General features: G+C 32.2%; 1 protein-coding gene, 1 long non-coding RNA gene and 4 other non-coding genes across 7 annotated transcripts in view; 5 read left to right on the top strand and 1 right to left on the bottom strand.

Moving 5' to 3' along the window:
- Positions 1-3,845, top strand: part of LOC143069076 (pre-mRNA-processing factor 39-like) — a 28,936-nt gene extending 25,091 nt beyond the window's left edge. For both annotated transcript variants that reach the window (XM_076243523.1, XM_076243525.1), the window contains one exon: positions 3,269-3,845. In XM_076243523.1, the coding sequence (XP_076099638.1) occupies positions 3,269-3,334 (66 nt within the window). In that variant the 3' untranslated portion in view covers positions 3,335-3,845. The remainder of the gene's footprint in view (positions 1-3,268) is intronic.
- On the top strand, positions 424-506 carry LOC143069889 (small nucleolar RNA SNORD53/SNORD92). Its single transcript, XR_012976508.1, has one exon. It is a non-coding gene; the product is annotated as a small nucleolar RNA SNORD53/SNORD92 (small nucleolar RNA).
- Positions 853-935, top strand: LOC143069888 (small nucleolar RNA SNORD53/SNORD92). Its single transcript, XR_012976507.1, has one exon. It is a non-coding gene; the product is annotated as a small nucleolar RNA SNORD53/SNORD92 (small nucleolar RNA).
- LOC143069885 (small nucleolar RNA SNORD53/SNORD92) lies at positions 1,677-1,759 on the top strand. Its single transcript, XR_012976504.1, has one exon. It is a non-coding gene; the product is annotated as a small nucleolar RNA SNORD53/SNORD92 (small nucleolar RNA).
- Positions 3,052-3,134, top strand: LOC143069887 (small nucleolar RNA SNORD53/SNORD92). Its single transcript, XR_012976506.1, has one exon. It is a non-coding gene; the product is annotated as a small nucleolar RNA SNORD53/SNORD92 (small nucleolar RNA).
- Positions 3,846-4,717: 872 nt separating the features above from the next.
- On the bottom strand, positions 4,718-11,286 carry LOC143066589 (uncharacterized). The gene is made up of 3 exons (XR_012975688.1): positions 11,148-11,286; positions 8,045-8,088; positions 4,718-4,857 (listed from the first exon to the last, which is right to left on the bottom strand). It is a non-coding gene; the product is annotated as an uncharacterized LOC143066589 (long non-coding RNA).
- Between the last annotated feature and the right edge of the window lie 8,845 nt (positions 11,287-20,131).

The following is a 20,131-nucleotide window of genomic DNA, read 5'->3' as shown; positions in this document are numbered from 1 at the left end:
AGTGCTAAATTATTATTGTGTGTTATTTTCACAACATAAGAATTGACAGAAGAAATCACCCTTTGTTATTTCAGAACTTTTACCATAAATTATAATGCAAAATGCACTCTTTATCCACTATGCCATAACTGATTTCCTCCAATCTTGACCAGGTTGTGAATATTGATGATAGGACACTCCCTTGCGTTTTTTTGAAATTTTCCATTTGTTATTCCAGCATTGAGGGCATTTTTTGCAAATCAAGCTCTTACTCAAGTATTTCAGTATTGATTTCTTCCAAACTTTATATTATTGTCGGAACAAAAAAATAAATTTTCCTGGTGTATTTACATTTGAATATCAGCTACAATACTGACTAAACAATAGCATACATCATTGATAGTTTAAGAAAACAGAATGATCTTGTACAATGGCCATTAAAAATAGTAGTGATGAAGTAAAGGATATGGTTTCGCAACTACAGCCTGATTATTTATTGATGACACTATCCTTGGCTGTCTGAACTATATTTAGAGATTTGATGTGAACCTTAAATAAATTATAAAGTTCCAAGTAAAATACTTGAAGATTGTTTGTTTTCAATAAGACCACAGTTCTTTTATAGGTATACTTGCACATACGTTTAGGTTTAGCTTTGATGTGTGTTATTTTCACAACATAAGAATTGACAGAACAAGCTGCCTTTGTTATTTCAGATCTTTTACCATTTAGATATAATGCAAAATAATGAAAAAAGGGAGTTTTACCTGTGTATTTGCATTTGAATATCAACTGTAGTACTGACAAAACAATTGCATACATAATTGATAGTTGAAGAAAGAATGAATGATCTTGTGCAATGGCCATTAAAAATAGTAGTGATGAAGTAAAGGATATGGTTTCGCAACTACAGCCTGATTATTTATTGATGACACTATCCTTGGCTGTCTGAACTATTTTAGAGATTTGATGTGCACCTAAAATTAATTAGATATAATGCAAAATGCACTCCTAATCCACTATGCCTTAACTGGTTTTCTCCAAACTTTAACAGATTGTGAATATTGATGATAATTAAACTCATGATAGATACCAGGATTGAAAATTTATATTCACCTCAGACGCACATTTCGTCTATAAAAGACTCATCAGTGACGCTCGAATAAAAAAATGTTAAAAAGGACAAATGAAGTACAAAGTTGTAAAGTATTAAAGTTTTGCCAAATACAGGTCAGGTAATCTATTCTTGAGGTAGAAAAGCCTTAGTATTTCAAAAATTCAAAGTTTTGTTTACAGTAAATTTATAACTATGAACATATCAATGATAACTCCAGTCAACACAAAGTGCTGACTACTGGGCTGGTGATACCCTCAGGAATTAAAACTCCACCAGCAGTGGCATTCACCCAGTGGTTGTAAATAAACTCACACTCCCTTGCAGCTTTTTGAAATTTTTCATTAAAAACAGTACCCCAGAGTTCCAGAACTAATTCATTAAAGGCAATTTTTCACAAATCACACACTTGAGTATATCTGTATTAATTTCCTCCAAACTATTTATTATTGTGGGAATTGAAAAAAGGAAGTCTTGCCTGTGTATTTGCATTTGAATATCAGCTACAGTACTGACAAAACAATTGCATACATAATTGATAGTTTATGAAAAATGAATGATCTTGTGCAATGGCCATTAAAAATAGTAGTGATGAAGTAAAGGATATGGTTTCGCAACTACAACCTGAATATTAATTGATGACACTATCCTTGGCTGTCTGAACTATATTTAGAGATTTAATTTGTACCTTGAATTTATTCTTAAAAAATCTGAGTTGATAACATGAAGATTGTATGTTTTCAACTTGACCTCAGGCCTTTTATAGTTTCACATGTAAGTTTAGGTTTAATTTTGATATGTGTTATTTTCACAACATAAAAATTGACGGAAGAAAATTCCCTTTTGATTTGTTTTTTATGTCCCACCTACAATTGTAGAGAGGCATTATGTTTTCTGGTCTGTCTGTTCGTCCGTCTGTCCCACTTCAGGTTAAAGTTTTTGGTCAAGGTAGTTTTTGATGAAGTTTAAGTCCTATCAACTTGAAACTTAGTACACTTGTTGATTATGATATGATCTTTCTAATTTTAATGCCAAATTAGATTTTTTACCCAATTTCACGATCCATTAAACATGAGAAATGATAATGCGAGTGGGGCATCCGTGTACTTTGGACACATTCTTGTTTACTTTATTATTTCAGAACTTTTACCATTAGAAATAAGGCTTTTTTTGCACAAAATGTGCACAAACTCCACTATGCCATAACTGATTTCCTCCAAACTTTACCAGATTGTGATAAATAATGATAGGACATTACCTTGTGACTTTTTAAAAATTTTCTTTGCTTATTCCAGACTTTCAGAACTTTTTCATTGAGGGCAATTTTCACAAATCACGCACTTAAGTATTTCTGTATTAATTTCCTCCAAACTATTTATTACTGTGAGAATTGAAAAAAGGGAGTTTGACCTGTGTATTTGCATTTGAATATCAACTACCGTACTGACAAAACAATTGCATATAAAATTGATAGTTGAAGAAAGAATGAACTTGTGAAATGGCCATTGAAAATAGTAGTGATGAAGTAAAGGATATGGTCTACAGCCTGATTATTTATTGATTACACTATCCTTGGCTGTCTGATCTATTTTGAGAGATTTAATGTGTACCTAAAATTAATTAGATATAATGCAAAATGCACTCCTAATCCACTATGCCTTAACTGATTTCCTCCAAACTTGGCCAGATTGTGAATATTGATGATAGGACACTCCCTTGCGATTTTTTGAAATTTTCCATTGGTTATTTGAACCTTTACATTTAACAAAATTTTCACAAATCATGCTCTTGAGTATTTCTGTATTGATTTCCTTCAAACTTTATATTATTGTGGGAATTGAAAAAAGGAAGTTTAAACTGTTGTTTTTGCATTTGAATTTGCAGTATTGACAAAACAATTGCATACATAATTGATATTTGAAGAAAACAGAATAAACTTGTACAATAGCCACTAAAAATAGTAGTGATGAAGTAAAGGATATGGTTTCGCAACTACAGCCTGATTATTTATTGATGACACTATCCTTGGCTGTCTGAACTATTTTTAGAGGCTTTATGTGTAGTAGAATAAATTATTGAAATAATAGTTTTACATGTTAGTTTAGGTATATTTTTTATATGTGTTATTTTCACTGTGTTCACATATTAATTTTGAATTTAATTTTAATTTTTCAGAATTCAAGCTATGCTGCTGGGTATGGACAACACTGGACAACATATGGTTCTCATTATTACCCATGAAGAGATCAACTTATTTTATAAGAAACATCATTATGTTTAGAAACTTGAATACATATGCTGATGAGAAACATGACAGTTGCCATACTTGATCCTGTGGATTATTGCAACTCAAACAGTTCCATCTTGAACTAAGATCTGCTTTGACACTCTTTGACATGAATGCCTTTGAATTTCAAAAGGAGATTTCAGCCAGTGTTTAAAGGGCACTTATTAACAAGAATCTTCCAATTTGTAAGGGTTATGGAAGTATTAGAAAAGTATGTGTGTAAACAATGTTCATGAAAACAATTCTTACCTTTGGATTGGAAATGTTATTTTTAGAATGAAATTGATCATGTTGATATTTGTTTTCCGAAATCAAATGTTCAATTTAGTTTGAATGAAGAAGTATGTGAGAATGATTAATAGATGTTGTGTGCGTAGTTGTAATTGTCTTTTTGTTATGATTTTGTATCATGTTACTAGTATATCAATTTGTTGATTAAAATGAATAAACACATGTCATTAAGAATCTTTTAATGAAGAGATGAGCAGTTTGTGACATTAGCAGACAGATATGACGTTATCTCAGATTATATAAGTATTTATAAGTGAGCCTCAATCCAAGAATGGAATAATTTAAGGAGACCCATGGATGTCAATCTGAGATTTATATGATTTCATGGATCATTTTTAATGTTAAATTGAACTTGGGCATTGATTGTAATATTCAATAATAATTGTAGAAGCAGGGTAGACATTTTGGCCTGTCAACTCTTGTTTAGGCTCCCTTCAGTCCTACATTTTCTCAGTTCTGGAGTTAGATAGTGGGAATGAGTTTTATATTGGCTCAATATAGGCCACCAATAGCGAATTCGCTTGATGACAAAACCATTAGATATAGCAAACCAGTTTACTGACTTTAGAACATGTTCAAAGTTAACCCCTGTATTACCAAGAACGGTACCAACTTTTCTGCCCCAGATGTGCATTTCGACAAAACAAAATAAAATCACAAAAATACAGAACAATGAGAAAATTTAAAATGCAAAATCTAGAATCAAAAACTCGGAACACATAAAACTAATGGATATCTACTGTCATATTTGACTTGGTTCAGGCATTTTGTTTTGTAGAAAATGGTGGAATAAACCTAGTTTTATAGCTAGCAAACCTCTCACATGTATGACAGTTGCATACACAATGTTGTGCAAAGAGGCAAAAATGGTATTTGAATGGCTCCAGCTGTTCTATTTTGACCCTTTTGATATTTGTGCTCTCCAATGACGCCAACTGTATTATATTTGTGGTTTCCAGCGCATCTGGATAAAGGTTTCATAGAAACATATGTTAGTTTTAATAATTCAACACTTAAATGTATCGAGTGAGCAAGAACAAATAAAAGAAAGCAAAAATAATTTTATTAAATTTTTATATTAATACAAGAACTTTTTGACATTTTGAAAAGCTAAAAAGTAAGTCATTAATGTTTGAAGAATTTCTACCAAATCTTTTGCTTATCATTTCAAAGAGTTGGCTTCATCCTGTAAATAGAATAGAAAAAATATCAATCAATCAAAACGTAAATAGAAAGTACTTATGTCAAATTAAACGTATCTCATTGCATATGATACAACTAAAACAAATGATTATCGTTTATTTTGTATTATGTAACATAACTATGTATCCTCTTTCTGCTATGTTGTTGTACACAGTATATTGTTAGAGGCGAAAGATACTTAAGGAGGCTCGCGGGTAAAAAAATTTCAGCAAAAACTTAAACCTTTATTTTTTCATTACAAATTTTATTTATTACACTATTAGTTATAACTTTATGATATGGTACAAAAATCAACAAAAAAATCGATTCGGTTGGCCCAAGATAACTTTCAAAATGTTTATATCATTGAAAAAGCTCCAAATTATCTCCCTTTGGTGCAAAAATGCCATTTTTTGGCATTCAATTTGAAATAACTGTTTAAATCATCGGTGACCTATATTTTTTATTAGCTCACCTGGCCTAAAAGGCAAAGTGAGCTTTACTCATCACTTGGTGTCCGTCGTGTTTAACTTTTACAAAAATCTTCTCTAAAACTACTGGGCCAAACTTGGCCACAATCATCATTAGGGTATCTTGTTTAAAAAATGTGTCCGGTGACCCGGCCAACCAACCAAGATGGCCGCCATGGCTAAAAATAAAACATAGGGGTAATATGTAGATTTTGGCTTGTAACTCTGAAACCGAAGCATTTAGAGCAAATCTGACAAGGGGTTAAATTGTTAACCAAGTCAATATCTATCTGCCCTGAAATTTTCAGACGATTCAGACAACCGGTTGTGGGATTGCTGCCCCTGAATTGGCAATTTTAAGGAAATTTTGCCGTTTTTGGTTATTAGGTGAGCTTTTCTCGTCACTTGCCATCCGGCGTCATAACTTTTACAAAAATCTTCTCCTCTGAAACTACTGGGCCAAATTTAACCAAACTTGGCCACAATCATCATTGGGGTATCTAGTTTAAAAAAATGTGTCAGGTGACCCGGCCAACCAACCAAGATGGCCACCATGGCTAAAAATAGAACATAGGGGTAAAATGTAGATTTTGGCTTATAACTCTGAAACTAAAGCATTTAGAGCAAATCTGAAATGGGGTTAAATTGTTGATCAAGTGAAGATCCATCTGCTCCAAAATTTTCAGATGAATCGGACAATCGGTTGTTGGGTTGCTGCCCCTGAATTGATAATTTTAAAGAAATTTTGTCGTTTTTAGCTCACCTGGCCTAAAAGGCCAAGTGAGCTTTTCTCATCACTTGGCGTCCATCGTCGTCGTTAACTTTTACAAAAATCTTCTCCTCTGAAACTACTGGGCCAAATTAAACCAAACTTGGCCACAATTATCATTGGGGTATCTAGTTTTAAAAATGTGTCCAGTGACCCGGCTAACCATCCAAGATGGCCGCCATGGCTAAAAATAGAACATAGGGGTAAAATGCAGTTTTTGGTTTATAACTCAAAAACCAAAGCATTTAGAGCAAATCTGACATGGGGACAGGTGAAGATCTATCTGCCCTGAAATTTTCTTCCCTTAAGGAGTTATTGCCCTTTAGTCATTTTTTACCAAATTTTCGTAAATTTTTACAAAAATCTTCTCTGAAACTACTGAGCCAAATTTAACCATACTTGGCCACAATCATCATTGACGTATTTAGTTTAAAAAAATATTTGCAGTGACCCGGCCAACTAACCAAGATGGCCGCCATGGCTAAAAATAGAACATAGGGTAAACTGTAGATTTTGGCTTATAACTCTGAAACCAAAGCATTTAGAGCAAATATGACAAGGGGTTAAATTGTTTATCAAGTCAACATCTATCTGCCTTGGAATCGTCAGATGAATCGGACAACTGGTTGTTGGGTTTCTGCCCCTGAATTGGTAATTTTAAAGGAAATTTTGCCATTTTTGGTTATTGTCTTGAATATTATTATAGATAGAAGAAAACTGTGAACAGCAATAATGTTGAGCAAAGTAAGATTTACAAATAAGTCAATATGACCAAAATAGTCAGTTGACCCTTAAGGAGTTATTGCCCTTTACAGTCAATTTCTAACAATTTTCATAAATTCTGTAAATTTTAACAAAATATTTTCCTCTGTAACTAATGGGCCAAGTTCATAATAGATGGGGATAATTGTAAGTAGCAAGCTATTCAGTAAAGTAAGATCTACAAACACATCACCATCACCAAATTTTGTCATTAATCCATATGTGTCTTGTTTAATATGCGCATAGACCAAGGTGAGCAACACAGGCTCTTACGAGCCTCTAGTTATTGTTTTCAAATAAGCTACATAAACTAAATAATTGTAAAATTTAAGCGATTTCTGTAATTAGGTTATTTATTTATTTTGATATTACCTCTATTTATCCTATTAGTTCAACAGGAAAAAAGGACATTAACAAAAATGTATGCCTCTTCCGGAGGCAGATTGTGAGATTAAATGAACGGTGATCCCATTTTTTAATTTCATTTTTCTATTAAGTATATGATAAAGTTCATTTATAAAAAAAATATAGCGAATTCCTATATTAGAAAAGAAATTGATTTATACCCAGGAGCCCCCTTAAACATGTTAAACAGACTTATTCTCAGATGAAATCAATCAAAAGAAATTGAACTCTTACAGAAGGTAAAAAAGTCCAACTTTGTATATTCGATTGATAACGTAAAAGCACATGGCAGATTTTACAACTGGATCTTAAAAATGCTATGTTAAAAATTGCTTCATATTTTGTGTGTAAGCTATGGTTATAAGTTAGTTTTCAAACTCTAGATTTTTCAGTCTGCCCATCCAGGAATATCAAATTAGATTTTTTTTAATTTTTTTAACTTCCGAAAATGCTCCCTGACAAGCGACCGGACACAAGTTTTAAGAGGTGATTAAATGCACAAAAACACTAAATGGTGCTCGAAAGCTAGTAAATACATTTGTCTTCAAAAGTACAACTGACATATCGTAATGGTGCTTTGTGTATCGGGTTTCAAGGGCTAAATGGTTTCCATTTTACTATTGTAAAATTTAGATGCGTAATGAGGAGATAATTTTGACGAAGTTGAATCTTGACTGGTATAACAGTTTTAGCAATCACAATTCGAGAAAAAAAGTCTGCTCGCAATCTTGCATTCTGTTCAAGGTTTTTTGCATGTAAACTTAAAATATTCTAAACATGCTTACCTATTTACCTCCTGACATAAAGAGATTAGTCATTCTGGGAGAAGCTGAAATCCATTAAATTAAAAACATATTAATCAAAGTGGAATTTAAAAAGCAATATAGAAAAGGATATGTTATATATAAAGGCAACAGCAGTATACCGCTGTTCAAAATTCATTAATCGATAGAGAAAAAACAAATCCGGGTTACAAACTAAAACTGAGGGAAACGTATCAAATATAAGAGAACTACGACACAACACCGAAATGTAAAACCCACAGAAACAAACTATAATGTAACAATGGCAATTTTCCTGACTTGGTACAGGGCATTTTATGAAAAAATGGTTGGTTGAACCTGGTTTTGTGGCATGTCAAACCTCCGCTGTGATGGCAGTGTCAATTATAACATTAAACTGACAACATTACACGACAGGGCTACAATAAGTAAATGGGAGAAAATATAGGACAGAGAAACAAACGAATATAATAGCCATCAAAAGGTAACAGGTTAGAATATATTTTTATACGCCAGACGCTGGCTACGTCCACACAAAACTATGCTCAGAATAAAAAAGTTTGAAATCCATAACAACTTCAAAGTTAAAGATCGCCGAGGATCAAAAGTTCCAAAAATTTGTGAGGCCAGGGTTATCCGCCTGGGACAAAAACATCATTATTATCAAGAATAATACATAGTTTTGCAAACAGTAAATTTTATAAAATGACTATGTAATATATATACATGATTAAGCTGAAGTGGTGACTAGCTAAAGAAAAATTTGCAAGGGTTCCGCGGAACCCAGTGTCTCGCCTACTTTTGCTGTAAATTGCAGGCTCAACAAAATTGAGGGAAAAAAGCAATAAAAATATTCCGCTTGATACTATCTTTTGATGGTAGAAGCTTCTGTCCAAGTTTGGTAAAAATCCAGGATAGTTTATGAATCTAATAAATGTTTTAAAAACTTTAACTGCAGACTGGATGTAATGTTAACTGGAAGAAAAACTAAGTCTATTTATAAGTAAAATACAGATACACAGGTACAAAATATTAACAAAATTTCCTTCTAGATACTAGCTTTTGATCATAAACAATCTTCTGTCCAAGTTTGGTACAAATTAAAAATAGTATAAGAAAGTTATCAAAATTTTTAAAAATTTAACCACAGAGTGAATGTGTTGCTGGCAGAAAATCTAAGTCCATTTAAAGTAGAATACGGAAAAAATGGATTTATCGTTTTACAAAATTTGCTTCTGGATACTATCTTATGATCATAAACAAGCTTCTGTCCAAGTTTGGTAGAAATCCAGTATGGTTTAAGAAAGTTATTAAAATTTCAAAAACTTTAACCACAGAGTGAATATTTGTGGACGCCGCAGACGACGACGACACCGACGACGACGGAATGTAGTCTCGCTTAGTCTCGCTTTTTCGACTAAAGTCGAAGGCTCGACAATAAAAACGAATACATGACAATCACAACCGTGTTAGCCATAGTCATTGCAACGCCCAAAGTGACGTGACGTCACATTTAAATTTCTAAAACTTGTTCCGAAAATCAAGAAAGAATTTGGATGAAATTCAAGATAAGATTTGTATGACTTATCTTACTTATATTAATAACAGTTATTATTATATAATTGCCAACGAGAAAACTATCAAATAGAAACAGAGATCTTCGAAGGTAGATGTAAACAAAAATACAATAACAAAAAATATCGAACTCCGAAACAACAAAAAACTCAAAAAACAACTGACAGAATCAAAGGTTAGACTATAACAAACAAACAAAATTATTGTCGTATCTAACAGCCAAAAATTTGGCAATATTAAAACACAATTGACTAAAAAAAAAACGGCACACAAATAGATATAAATAAAAAAAAAAACACACCTAAAGATGGCAGTACGCCCTTGGGCAAAACGTTGACTGTATAATAAGTAGTTAAAGAGCATTAATTGCTTGACTAAACGACATGAAACAATTCAGACGACAAAACTGTTGTTCTCTAATTTTGGGCTATTTTCACATTTTTTTATAGGTGTGAGAACAATATTTCTCCTCACTAGTGAAAAATCGGTTCTCGGAGAATGAATGGTCGAAATTTAATTGTGACGTAGAATTTTCTTGGTTTTTTTTTTAATTCTTCTATTGTGACGTAATAAAAAAAGAGACCATTACTGATGACGTCCCATAAAAAGTACACAACTTTCTTCAAATTTTTGAAAAGGACGGTAAAAATCATTAGAGAAACAGATTCTAGCACTATTACTCGTGTATTACGATATTTTCCCGCTCTCAACAGTTAAAGGAGTAGGTCCGGTAAGGCCCCTTTTTGGCCCCAAAAAATAACAGATTTACAAAATTGTTAAAATGTAAACTTTTAGTTATTTATTGGACAGTTGAATGCTTCTGCTACATAAATATGGGCTGTTTTTGACAATACAATGCACATATATCGGGTTGTAGCACCATTAAGTCATGCTAAATTACTGAAATCTTCAAAATTCTATCATTTTAGTTAAATTTTAGACGGTTTCCGTGTAAAACGAAAGTGGCCGCATTCGTGTTCATCCTTAATATTGCAATGTAAGTTGTATTTTATGATAATACATAACATATATAAAGGTTGTGGATGAACACGGATGCGGCCACTTTCATTTTTGACAAAAACAATCTGAAAAGTGACGTTTTTTGGCATATTTGAGAGATTTTTCATATTTGAGCTTCAATCGGATCGTTTTTAATGACTTAATCAGTTAAAATCTTTCACATAAACTAATTGAATCAAGTGAAATAGACACTTAAGTGTTTAAAAAGTGGTCAAAATCTTTCTTCAAATGAAACTGAAATTTGAGGCCAAAATGAGTCCTTACCGGACCTACTCCTTTGAATTGTTTAAAAAGCTCGGCAAGCCTCACGCTTTAAATAATCAAATTTAACTGTCTCGAGTGGAGAAATATCGTAACAAACTTGTTGCAGTGTTGAAATCTATATTTCTATTTGAATATTTTATCAATTCACAAGAAATTAGACATTTATCTGTTTTTAATCACACGTATAGCAATTTTTAATTATTTTAAAATGGTATGGAAATTGAAACACATTCAATAAACAACTTACCAGATTTATCAGATGTAGCACTGCTTGATTTACCAGATTTGCCTTCTTTATCTGGTTTTGCACACTTTCCACCTTTGTCTGATGATGAATTGCCTTTTCCATGTCCAGACATAACTGATTGATCTCTTGTGGATTAATTACTATAGTATATAGATAAACATAATGAACTTCGGCATAATCATTTAAGTTAGTCTAATATTTTGAAAGTTTTTTTAAACTTTAGCCTGAAGTTCCTTGTAAGTGAATAGCTATTCAGTGGTGATTTTTTGTTTAATTTATGCCAAAACTCTTATTTTCTGTTTTGTTTTGATATTATAAATCGATTGTTCTTATTCAGATAAGTAATACGAATAATTATGTAAACACATAGTTATTCAACCAAAGCACATCATGGATAAGTAAGTGTGTCTAATCGTGCAATTAATACAATACTTAAAGTCCTTAAATGGAAAGTGAAAAATACGCAGTGCAAAAGTCTCGATCTATCCTCTAGATGTATCAAGAGTAAGAAAGACATGAACCGAGGCGAAACATGCCAAAGGGATATTCAATCTCAGAAGTCATAAATAAACTCACAATGGTATTGCACAAGAGAAAAACGACGAAATGATCTTAGGTCCTCTGGAAAGGGAATCAGACCTTGCTCCGCTAGTGTGGCCCATCCTGTTGCTCATATAAGTACAAACCCAGGGATAAGATTACTTCGATCGGTCACAATCGAGGAAAGGAGGACACATTGTGTCCATCGTGGATAGAAATACACTGACAACTACAAATTGTGTATACTTCTAGAGACAAATTGCACAACACTATTCATTAAATAATTAGTTGTCTATTGTTAAATAATTATGAACTAATACGGAACATTAAGAAAACATCAACTCATACTATTATCATTCAAGGTAGTATGTATTATTAATTGAAAAGCAAAAACAAACAAAAGATACTTGAACTAGTAGTTTGAAAGTTATGTTTAAATAGATAGTTATTCAATTATAATCTACAATAGCATTTTGCTTTGTTTAATTTTTGCAATCTGTTTATGATTAAAAATTGCTTTAGATTTAAACTAACGTTGGGTTTTTTTATATGTTAACATTCAATGAATTAACCAAACCTAATACTTTTAAAATGAACAATAAGATCTTTCAATACAATGCAATACTTACGTGTAAATTACAAAAAAACGCAATATGAGAGAAGGTGTCCCATGTTCGCGTTATATACAGAAAAATGACACAAAACACGCCCACGATGGGACTAACACAAAAGGTTCATATATTTTTAAACTGATCAATTGTTTTTATTCTCATGAATATCAAATGCATTCTAGGAAAAAAAAACATGACATGTCATATTTCCTATTATTTTACATTATTCCGAGAATAATGATATATATTTTCCTCTGGTTTATATAATCCGTTCATCCTATTTTGACTTTTTAAAATTCAAGAGTCTATCCTAAATTGAGGTAAATTAAACGGCCTGCCAAATATTTTTCGATCCCTAACATCACTAAAGAGACATTAATTGTCGAAATCTAGATATGGTGTAAAACATTTAGCACCTCATGTTGTGGTTTACCATCTTTGCCGCAAGTTTATTGTTTTCTACTTGGTATTAAAATTAATAAAGAGATCCATTTTGTTACTTCTTGTGATCATTCAATTTATTTGGCAATAGTCAATTACAGTCAGCAGGGTTTAAGAACATCAGTTGTTCAACCTGTTAGTCAAATGCGTTTTGTTAAATTATACTTTTTCTCTTTTTTGGTCTTTTGGAAAATGTTGTTTGTGCAGTATTAAGACCCGTCTACAACGAAATTTGTTTTACATGCACACGTATAAAAATTGCGGTTTTTATCCAACGCAATCATAGTATTGAACGTTGATTTCAATTCAGACTTGTTTATATTTTATTCGTTTGGGCTTGTATAATATTTTTCCTCCGGTTTATATAATCCGTTCATCCTATTTTGACTCTTTTAAATTCAAGGGTCTGCCCTAAATTGAGGTAAATTGAATGGCCTTCCAAACCTGATCAAAGTAACCGTAAAAGCAAGCTCTAAGTACTAATATATAGTTATCAAAGGTACAATGCTTATAACTTGATACTTTAGACGCCTGTTTCGTCTGCATAAAAATCATCAGTGACGCTTACATCAAAATACTTAGAAAGCCAAACAAATATAAAATTGAAGAGCATTGAGGACCCAAAATTCCAAAATACATGTATTGTGCCAAATACGCCTACGGTAATCAATGCCTGGGATAAGACAAATCCTTAGTATTTCATACTTTTGCAAACAGTAAATTTATAAAAAATGACCATATAATTGATAATCATGTCAACACCGGAGTGTTGACTACTGTGCTGGTGATACCCTCGGGGACGAAACATCCACCAGCAGTGGCATCAACCCAGACGCGCGTTTCGTCTACATAAGACTCATCAGTGACGCTCATATCAAAATATTTATAAAGCCAAAGAAGTACAAAGTTGAAGAGCATTGAGGATTAAAAATTCCAAAAAGTGATGCCTGGGATAAGAAAATCCTAAGTTTTTCGTAAAATTCAAAGTTTTGTAAACAGGAAATTTATAAAAATGACCACATTATTGATATTCATGTCAACACCGAAATGTTTACTACTGGCCTGGTGATACCCTCGGGGACGAAACGTCCACCAACAGTGGCATCGACCCGGTGGTGTAAATAGTTATCAAAGGTACCAGGATTATAATTTTGTACGCGCGTTTCGTCTACATAAGACTCATCAGTAACGCTCATATCAAAATATTTATAAAGCCAAACAAGTACAAAGTTGAAGAGCATTAGTTATCAAAGGTACCAGGCTTATAATTTGATACGCCTGACGTGCGTTTTGTCTACATCAGACTCATCCGTGACGCTCACATTTGAACTTGTGATATGAAATCATGCCATCTTATACTCCATTTCGGTTGCTGTACTTCAGAGTAAATTTCATACATCAACATCATTAATAGGTAAAGGTTAATAAGAAAAAGAAAAAAAAAGTGCTTGAAAATGCCTTATGTCAATTTGTTAGAGATAAAAGTTGAATGACTATTTAATCAAATTGCAACTCAGCTGGTTTACTAAGTAACACACAATTTTGGCGCTAAGAATCTGAACTTTTTCATTGTGATTATGTAGCAAAGGCTTGATTAAAACATATGTATTATGTCGAATTATTTTAGTTTAAACATATTTTTACAAATTGCATCATTAATGACATTATTCGGACGTCATGATCAAAAGGATTTCCGGTTTTTTCTAAATTCTTCAAAAGTTTGAAAACCTGTTTTTTTGGGGCAAAATTCTGCAAAATGTGTAACTGTTTTCTGGAAAATTAACAGTGATGCCACTTTTTGCCCACGAATATTTTGGTAAAACATTCTTTATCTACCATATTCTTTACTTTTCAATGAAAATGTTAATGGGGAGGGGTGGAGCCACATTTAAAACCATGACGAAAGGTGTATAAGTCGACACATTTCTTGAAAAATAGACAAAAAATAAATGTATTTTTATTTCAGGCTATTATATTAGTTTATATGAAGCAGATATTCAGTTTTTGTTTGATAATTTTGAATATCACATTTTTAGCAATGCTTACCCATTACCTATACTATATACTCTATGGACCGAACACATTTTTGTTGACGTCTTTGACAAATTTACTGTCAACCATAGCAACCTTTTTGTTGTCGTTTTTGTCATATTTGTTTTTATGCTTGTTTGAATTTTTTAGTACGTCGTGTTGTATGTCTGGTGTAGGTTTTCACATGGCTGCTGGTTTCAATTATTATCCCATTTACAAATTTTGTCTGTCCGGGTTTCTTATTCAATTTTGTCAATTGAACATAACTATAAACAACTGTCACACAAGTGGGATGTTTATCTAGCTATTTAGGAAGGTTTAACCAACCGTTTTCACAACTAAACAAAGGAGATTTTGATTTAGGATGTATTTTGTACTATGAATTACATCAATATTTTACATAGAAAAACAACTATAGAGATTCCACCTTATCGGAAACATCGCGCTAGTCAAAATACCAGGTCGAAAACGTTTTAGGGTTTAAGATCAATTATTTGTATTGGAAAGAGTAATCTTTAAATCATTTTCTTTGTGTTAACATGTTTAATATGAACAAATACACGAGGAGCGTTGAACAATATTTAAAAGAAATGTCACGCAGTAATTACGATTGACTCTCTTCTAAAATTCCGGGAACCAAAAACTTATCGCTTGCATCTTGAAATAATATTGTCGTGCCTGCCTAATTATAATCATTCCTTTTTCGAAGAGTATATTCAAGTGTATCCGAGCATTGAGTTTGCGAGATTTCATGCTTCATAGAAAAATGGATGTAAAACATATTGTTAGAAAGTGTGTATCATAGTGAACGTTTCAAATTATCAAACAATATAAAAATAACAATAAAAGATGCGGAGTGGCTGCAAGTGTAGATTTTCTAACATATGTGTAGTGTACTACTGTTGCCTTATTCGAATTAAATTTGGCGTTATTGGTTGCCATATTGAAAAATCGCAAAACAAAATTCAACTATCATTATGCAACTATCCTTAAAATTTCATTTCTGATTTATATTTAAAAATACTTTTTTGGCAAATATCAAAAATGTTTTATCAATAATACATATCTCACGAAAGACACGATTTATTGGTCATCTAAAACAAAGGATATTTTGATTTAGGATAACTTTTGTACCAAGAATTACTAAAATAAATTTAATTGAAAAACAATTATAGAGATTGCATCTAATCAGGAACATCGCGCTAGTCAAAGTACCACGTCAAAAATGTTTTGGAGATTTAGATTAATTATTTGAGTTGAGAAGAATAATCTTTAAATCATTTTGCTTTGTGTTAATATGTTAAAATTAAGAAAGACCTATGGAGCGTTGAACAATATTTAAAAGAAATGTCGTGCAGTTATTTTTATTGGATCTCTTTTAAAATTCCGGGAACCAAAAAACTTATCGCTTGCATCTTGAAATAATATTGTCGTGTGTGCAACACTATAATCATAACTTTTCGAAGAGTATACTAAAAACATATCGATCAATGATTTTGCAAGATTCTTAGAAGAATGGATGTAAATCATATTCTTAGTAAATGATTATCATATTGAATGTTTCAAATCCAAATAAGTTAAAAAGGCTAAATAAAGTACGAAGTTGAATAGCATTAAGTTTGGATGAAAACAATCAAAAGACTGGATAAATTCAGCCACTATTTTCATATCTTACAATTGTATAGATATTTAGAAGACAATAACTTCATTTTAACAATATATATTCTTAATGTACATGTACTATTTTATATATGCCAATGTTCAACCAATGCTTAACAGATGATCTACTTAAATGTAGCTCTATTTTTTAATTGCCTTAAATGAGGATATTCTGTGGCACATCTACATTGAAATTTTAATGCGAAATGGTGGCCAATTAAATTTGTAATAAGAGTGGTTCAAATGCATTTAAATTTTCGTTTCTATTAAGCAAATGTATTTGTGAGATGTAGCTTTACTAAACATTAATATCAAAACTGCTTTGTTTGTTAAGAGGTTTTACAATAGGCTATTGATGCTGATTCGTATTATCTTTCATTTTTGTCGAGCCTGCGACTTTTGTCGCAGAAAGCTCGACATAGGGATAGTGATCCTACGGCGGCGGCGGTGGCGTAAGTTTCTTAAAAAGCTTTATATTTTAGAAGGTGGAAGACCTGGATGCTTCTTACTTTGTATATGGATGCCTTATGTTATGTCCTTGACCTCATTTTCATGGTTCAGTGACTACTTGAATAAAATTTGTAAGGGTTCCGCGGAACCCAGTGTCTCGCCTACTTTTGCTGTAAATTGCAGGATCAACAAAAATGAGGGAAAAAATCAATTAAAATATTCCGCTTGATACCATGTTTGGATTGTAGGAAGCTTCTGTCCAAGTTTGGTAAAAAAAATCCTGGATAGTTTATGAATCTAATAAATGTTTTAAAAACTTTAACTGAAGACTGGATGTAATGTTAACTGGAAGAAAAACTAAGTAAAATACAGATACACAGGTACAAAATATTAACAAAATTTCCTTCTAGATACTAGCTTTTCATCATAAACAAGCTTCTGTCTTAGTTTGGTACAAATAAAAAATAGTATAAGAAAGTTATCAAAATTTTTAAAAATTTAACCACACAGTGAATGTGTTGTTTCCTGGCAGAAGAAAAGTCCATTTAAAGTAAAATATGGAAAAAATGGATTTGTCATTTTACAAAATTTACTTCTGGATACTATCTTATGATCATAAATAAGCTTCTGTCCAAGTTTGGTAGAAATCCAGGATAGTTTAAGAAAGTTATTTAAATTTTAAAAACTTTAACCACAGAGTGTATTTAATGTTTTCCCGCAGAAAAACTAAGTCCATTTATAAGTAAAATACGGAAAAAGTGGAATTTTATTTTCACAAAATTTACTTCTGGATACTATTTTATGATCATAAACAAGCTTCTGTCCAAGTTTGGTAGAAATCCAGTATGGTTTAAGAAAGTTATTAGAATTTCAAAAACTTTAACCACAGAGTGAATATTTGTGGACGCCGCCGACGACGACACCGACGACGACGGAATGTAGGATTGCTTAGTCTCGCTTTTTCGACTAAAGTCGAAGGCTCGACAAAAAGTTAAGATTATTTGTAATGTTAAATTTGCTCTTATTATGAGTAATAGAATAACTATATGTGATATGTGCGTACCTTGCAAGGTCATCATGCCCGTCAGACAGTTTTCACTTGACATCGACCTCATTTCACGGATTAGTGAACAAGGTTAAGTTTTGGTGGTCAAGTCCATATCTCAAATACTATGGAAAGACTGTAAGGTGTACATGTCCAACTGGCAGGTGTCATCTGACCTTGACCTCATTTTCATTGTTCAGTGGTTATAGTTAAGTTTTTGTGTTTTGATCTGTTTTTCTTATGCTGTATGCATTAGGTCTACTATATTTGATGTATGGAATGATTGTAAGGTGTACATGTCTAGTTGGCAGGTGTTATCTGACCTTGACCTCATTCTCATGGTTCAGTGGTCAAAGTTAAATTTTTAGTTTTTGTTTTTTTTTTCTAATACTATATGCAAAAGGTCAACCATATTTGGTGTATGGATATATTTTATGATCTATATGTTAGTCGCTCATGTTTAATTTTACCTTGACCTCATTTTCACGGTTCATTGCTCAGTGTTAAGTTTTTGTGTTTTGGTCTGTTTTTCTTGAACTATAAGCAATAGGTCAACTATGTTTGTTGTATGGAAGAATTGTTAGCTGAACATGCCTGCCTGGTATGATTCATCTGACCTTGACCTCATTTTCATGGGTCATTGGTCAATGTTTAGTTTTCTTGATTTACAAGTTGATAGTAACATAAGAGTTCATCAAAGTTTCCATCAAGCAATTTGTTATTTTGCAAATGTCGAAGCCCCGCTTGACTGTCTCCCGAAGGACCAAATTATTAGAAAACCGTACAGTTCCGTTCCACCACTGTGGATACAATCATACATTTTTATGGTTTTATATTTTTATCCTCATCACCAAACACATAACTACAGGAAAGCATGTACGACATCTCATTAAAAAATAAATATATTGATATACAATTAATACAACAAAAATATTTTAATCTGTGCAAGATGATGCACTCGCTAATTATATAATTAGAACAATACTTTCCAGATTTTAAATTTCAAACAAAAATATTTTTAAATAACTACATAGTTCATTGGTTTACTCTGATATACTGGAATGTAACTACCAACATCCCCTTTTTATTTTGATTAGCAACGATGTCATAGATTTCATGGATCAGCAAATTACGCCAGAACATTTAACTAGATACATGTACTAACCGACATATATATATCAATTTGATATAAAAGGTACAAGTATTAGCCTTTCAAAAAGGGCTAGTCGTCTCTTAGCTGATGAAAATGGAAAGTGCTCTCGCTTTGAAGATCAATTCATTTACTAGAATAGCCATGTGCATCAATCAACAAATTTTATCACACACGTGAGGTCACACGTTATGAAGTAGTATATATCGTTTAACGTTGTTGTTTACGAAACTCCAGAAGATTCGGCTATTTATAGATAAAAGTTACCTGTGTGCCAATATCATGAATATGCATGATAAATGACCAGTCAAAATCTAATTGCTAAAATAGAGAGGACAAATCCGATACTCTACGGGATTAAAGGACATTAACTAGGTTTGGATTGTCCTAACCAATCAATAAACTTTGATTATTCACGTCTCGTAATATCTTCCAATCAGGTAGTAAGAAGCATTCACGCACTGACTGTCCATCGTTCAATTCTTAATATCGTCTCCTAGGAGACGATAATAATATAAATACCGAACTCCAAGGCAAATATAAAAAGGGAAAGTCTATAAGAACTGACAAAATCAATCGCTGTCAACAAAAAGTAAAAATCAATTTACACATTGGATATAAAATTTGGGAATGTGTCAAAGAGACAACAGCCCGAGCGAAGGGCAGATAACAGCCGAAGGCCACCAATGGGACTTCAATGCAGTGCGAAAATCCCACACCCGGAGGCGTGCTTCATCTTGTCCCTAAACAAAAATATATACATGTACTAGTGTTGTGATAATGAAAGCTAGTGACTCCGCATACCCCATTTTCCTAAGAGAAAAAAGATGTGCATGTTGTGACCTCTATGTAAACTCATGTTTACTTGATATTTAAAATAAAAGTATATGATTATTAAGAAATCATTATAGTCATAATAAACGAGTGACCGGTGAAAAATAATGTTAGTTCAATTCTTGAACCAATGCATACAAACATCATATACTTAGTCTTCTGTGCACGATTTTATCATTTTTTTCGCATAAATTACTTATCGTCAATTTTTTTTTCAATCGGT

Source organism: Mytilus galloprovincialis, chromosome 3, assembly GCF_965363235.1.
Source record: "Mytilus galloprovincialis chromosome 3, xbMytGall1.hap1.1, whole genome shotgun sequence".
Taxonomy (NCBI): Eukaryota; Metazoa; Mollusca; class Bivalvia; order Mytilida; family Mytilidae; genus Mytilus; species Mytilus galloprovincialis.
This window is presented reverse-complemented; position numbering and strand designations above follow the sequence as displayed.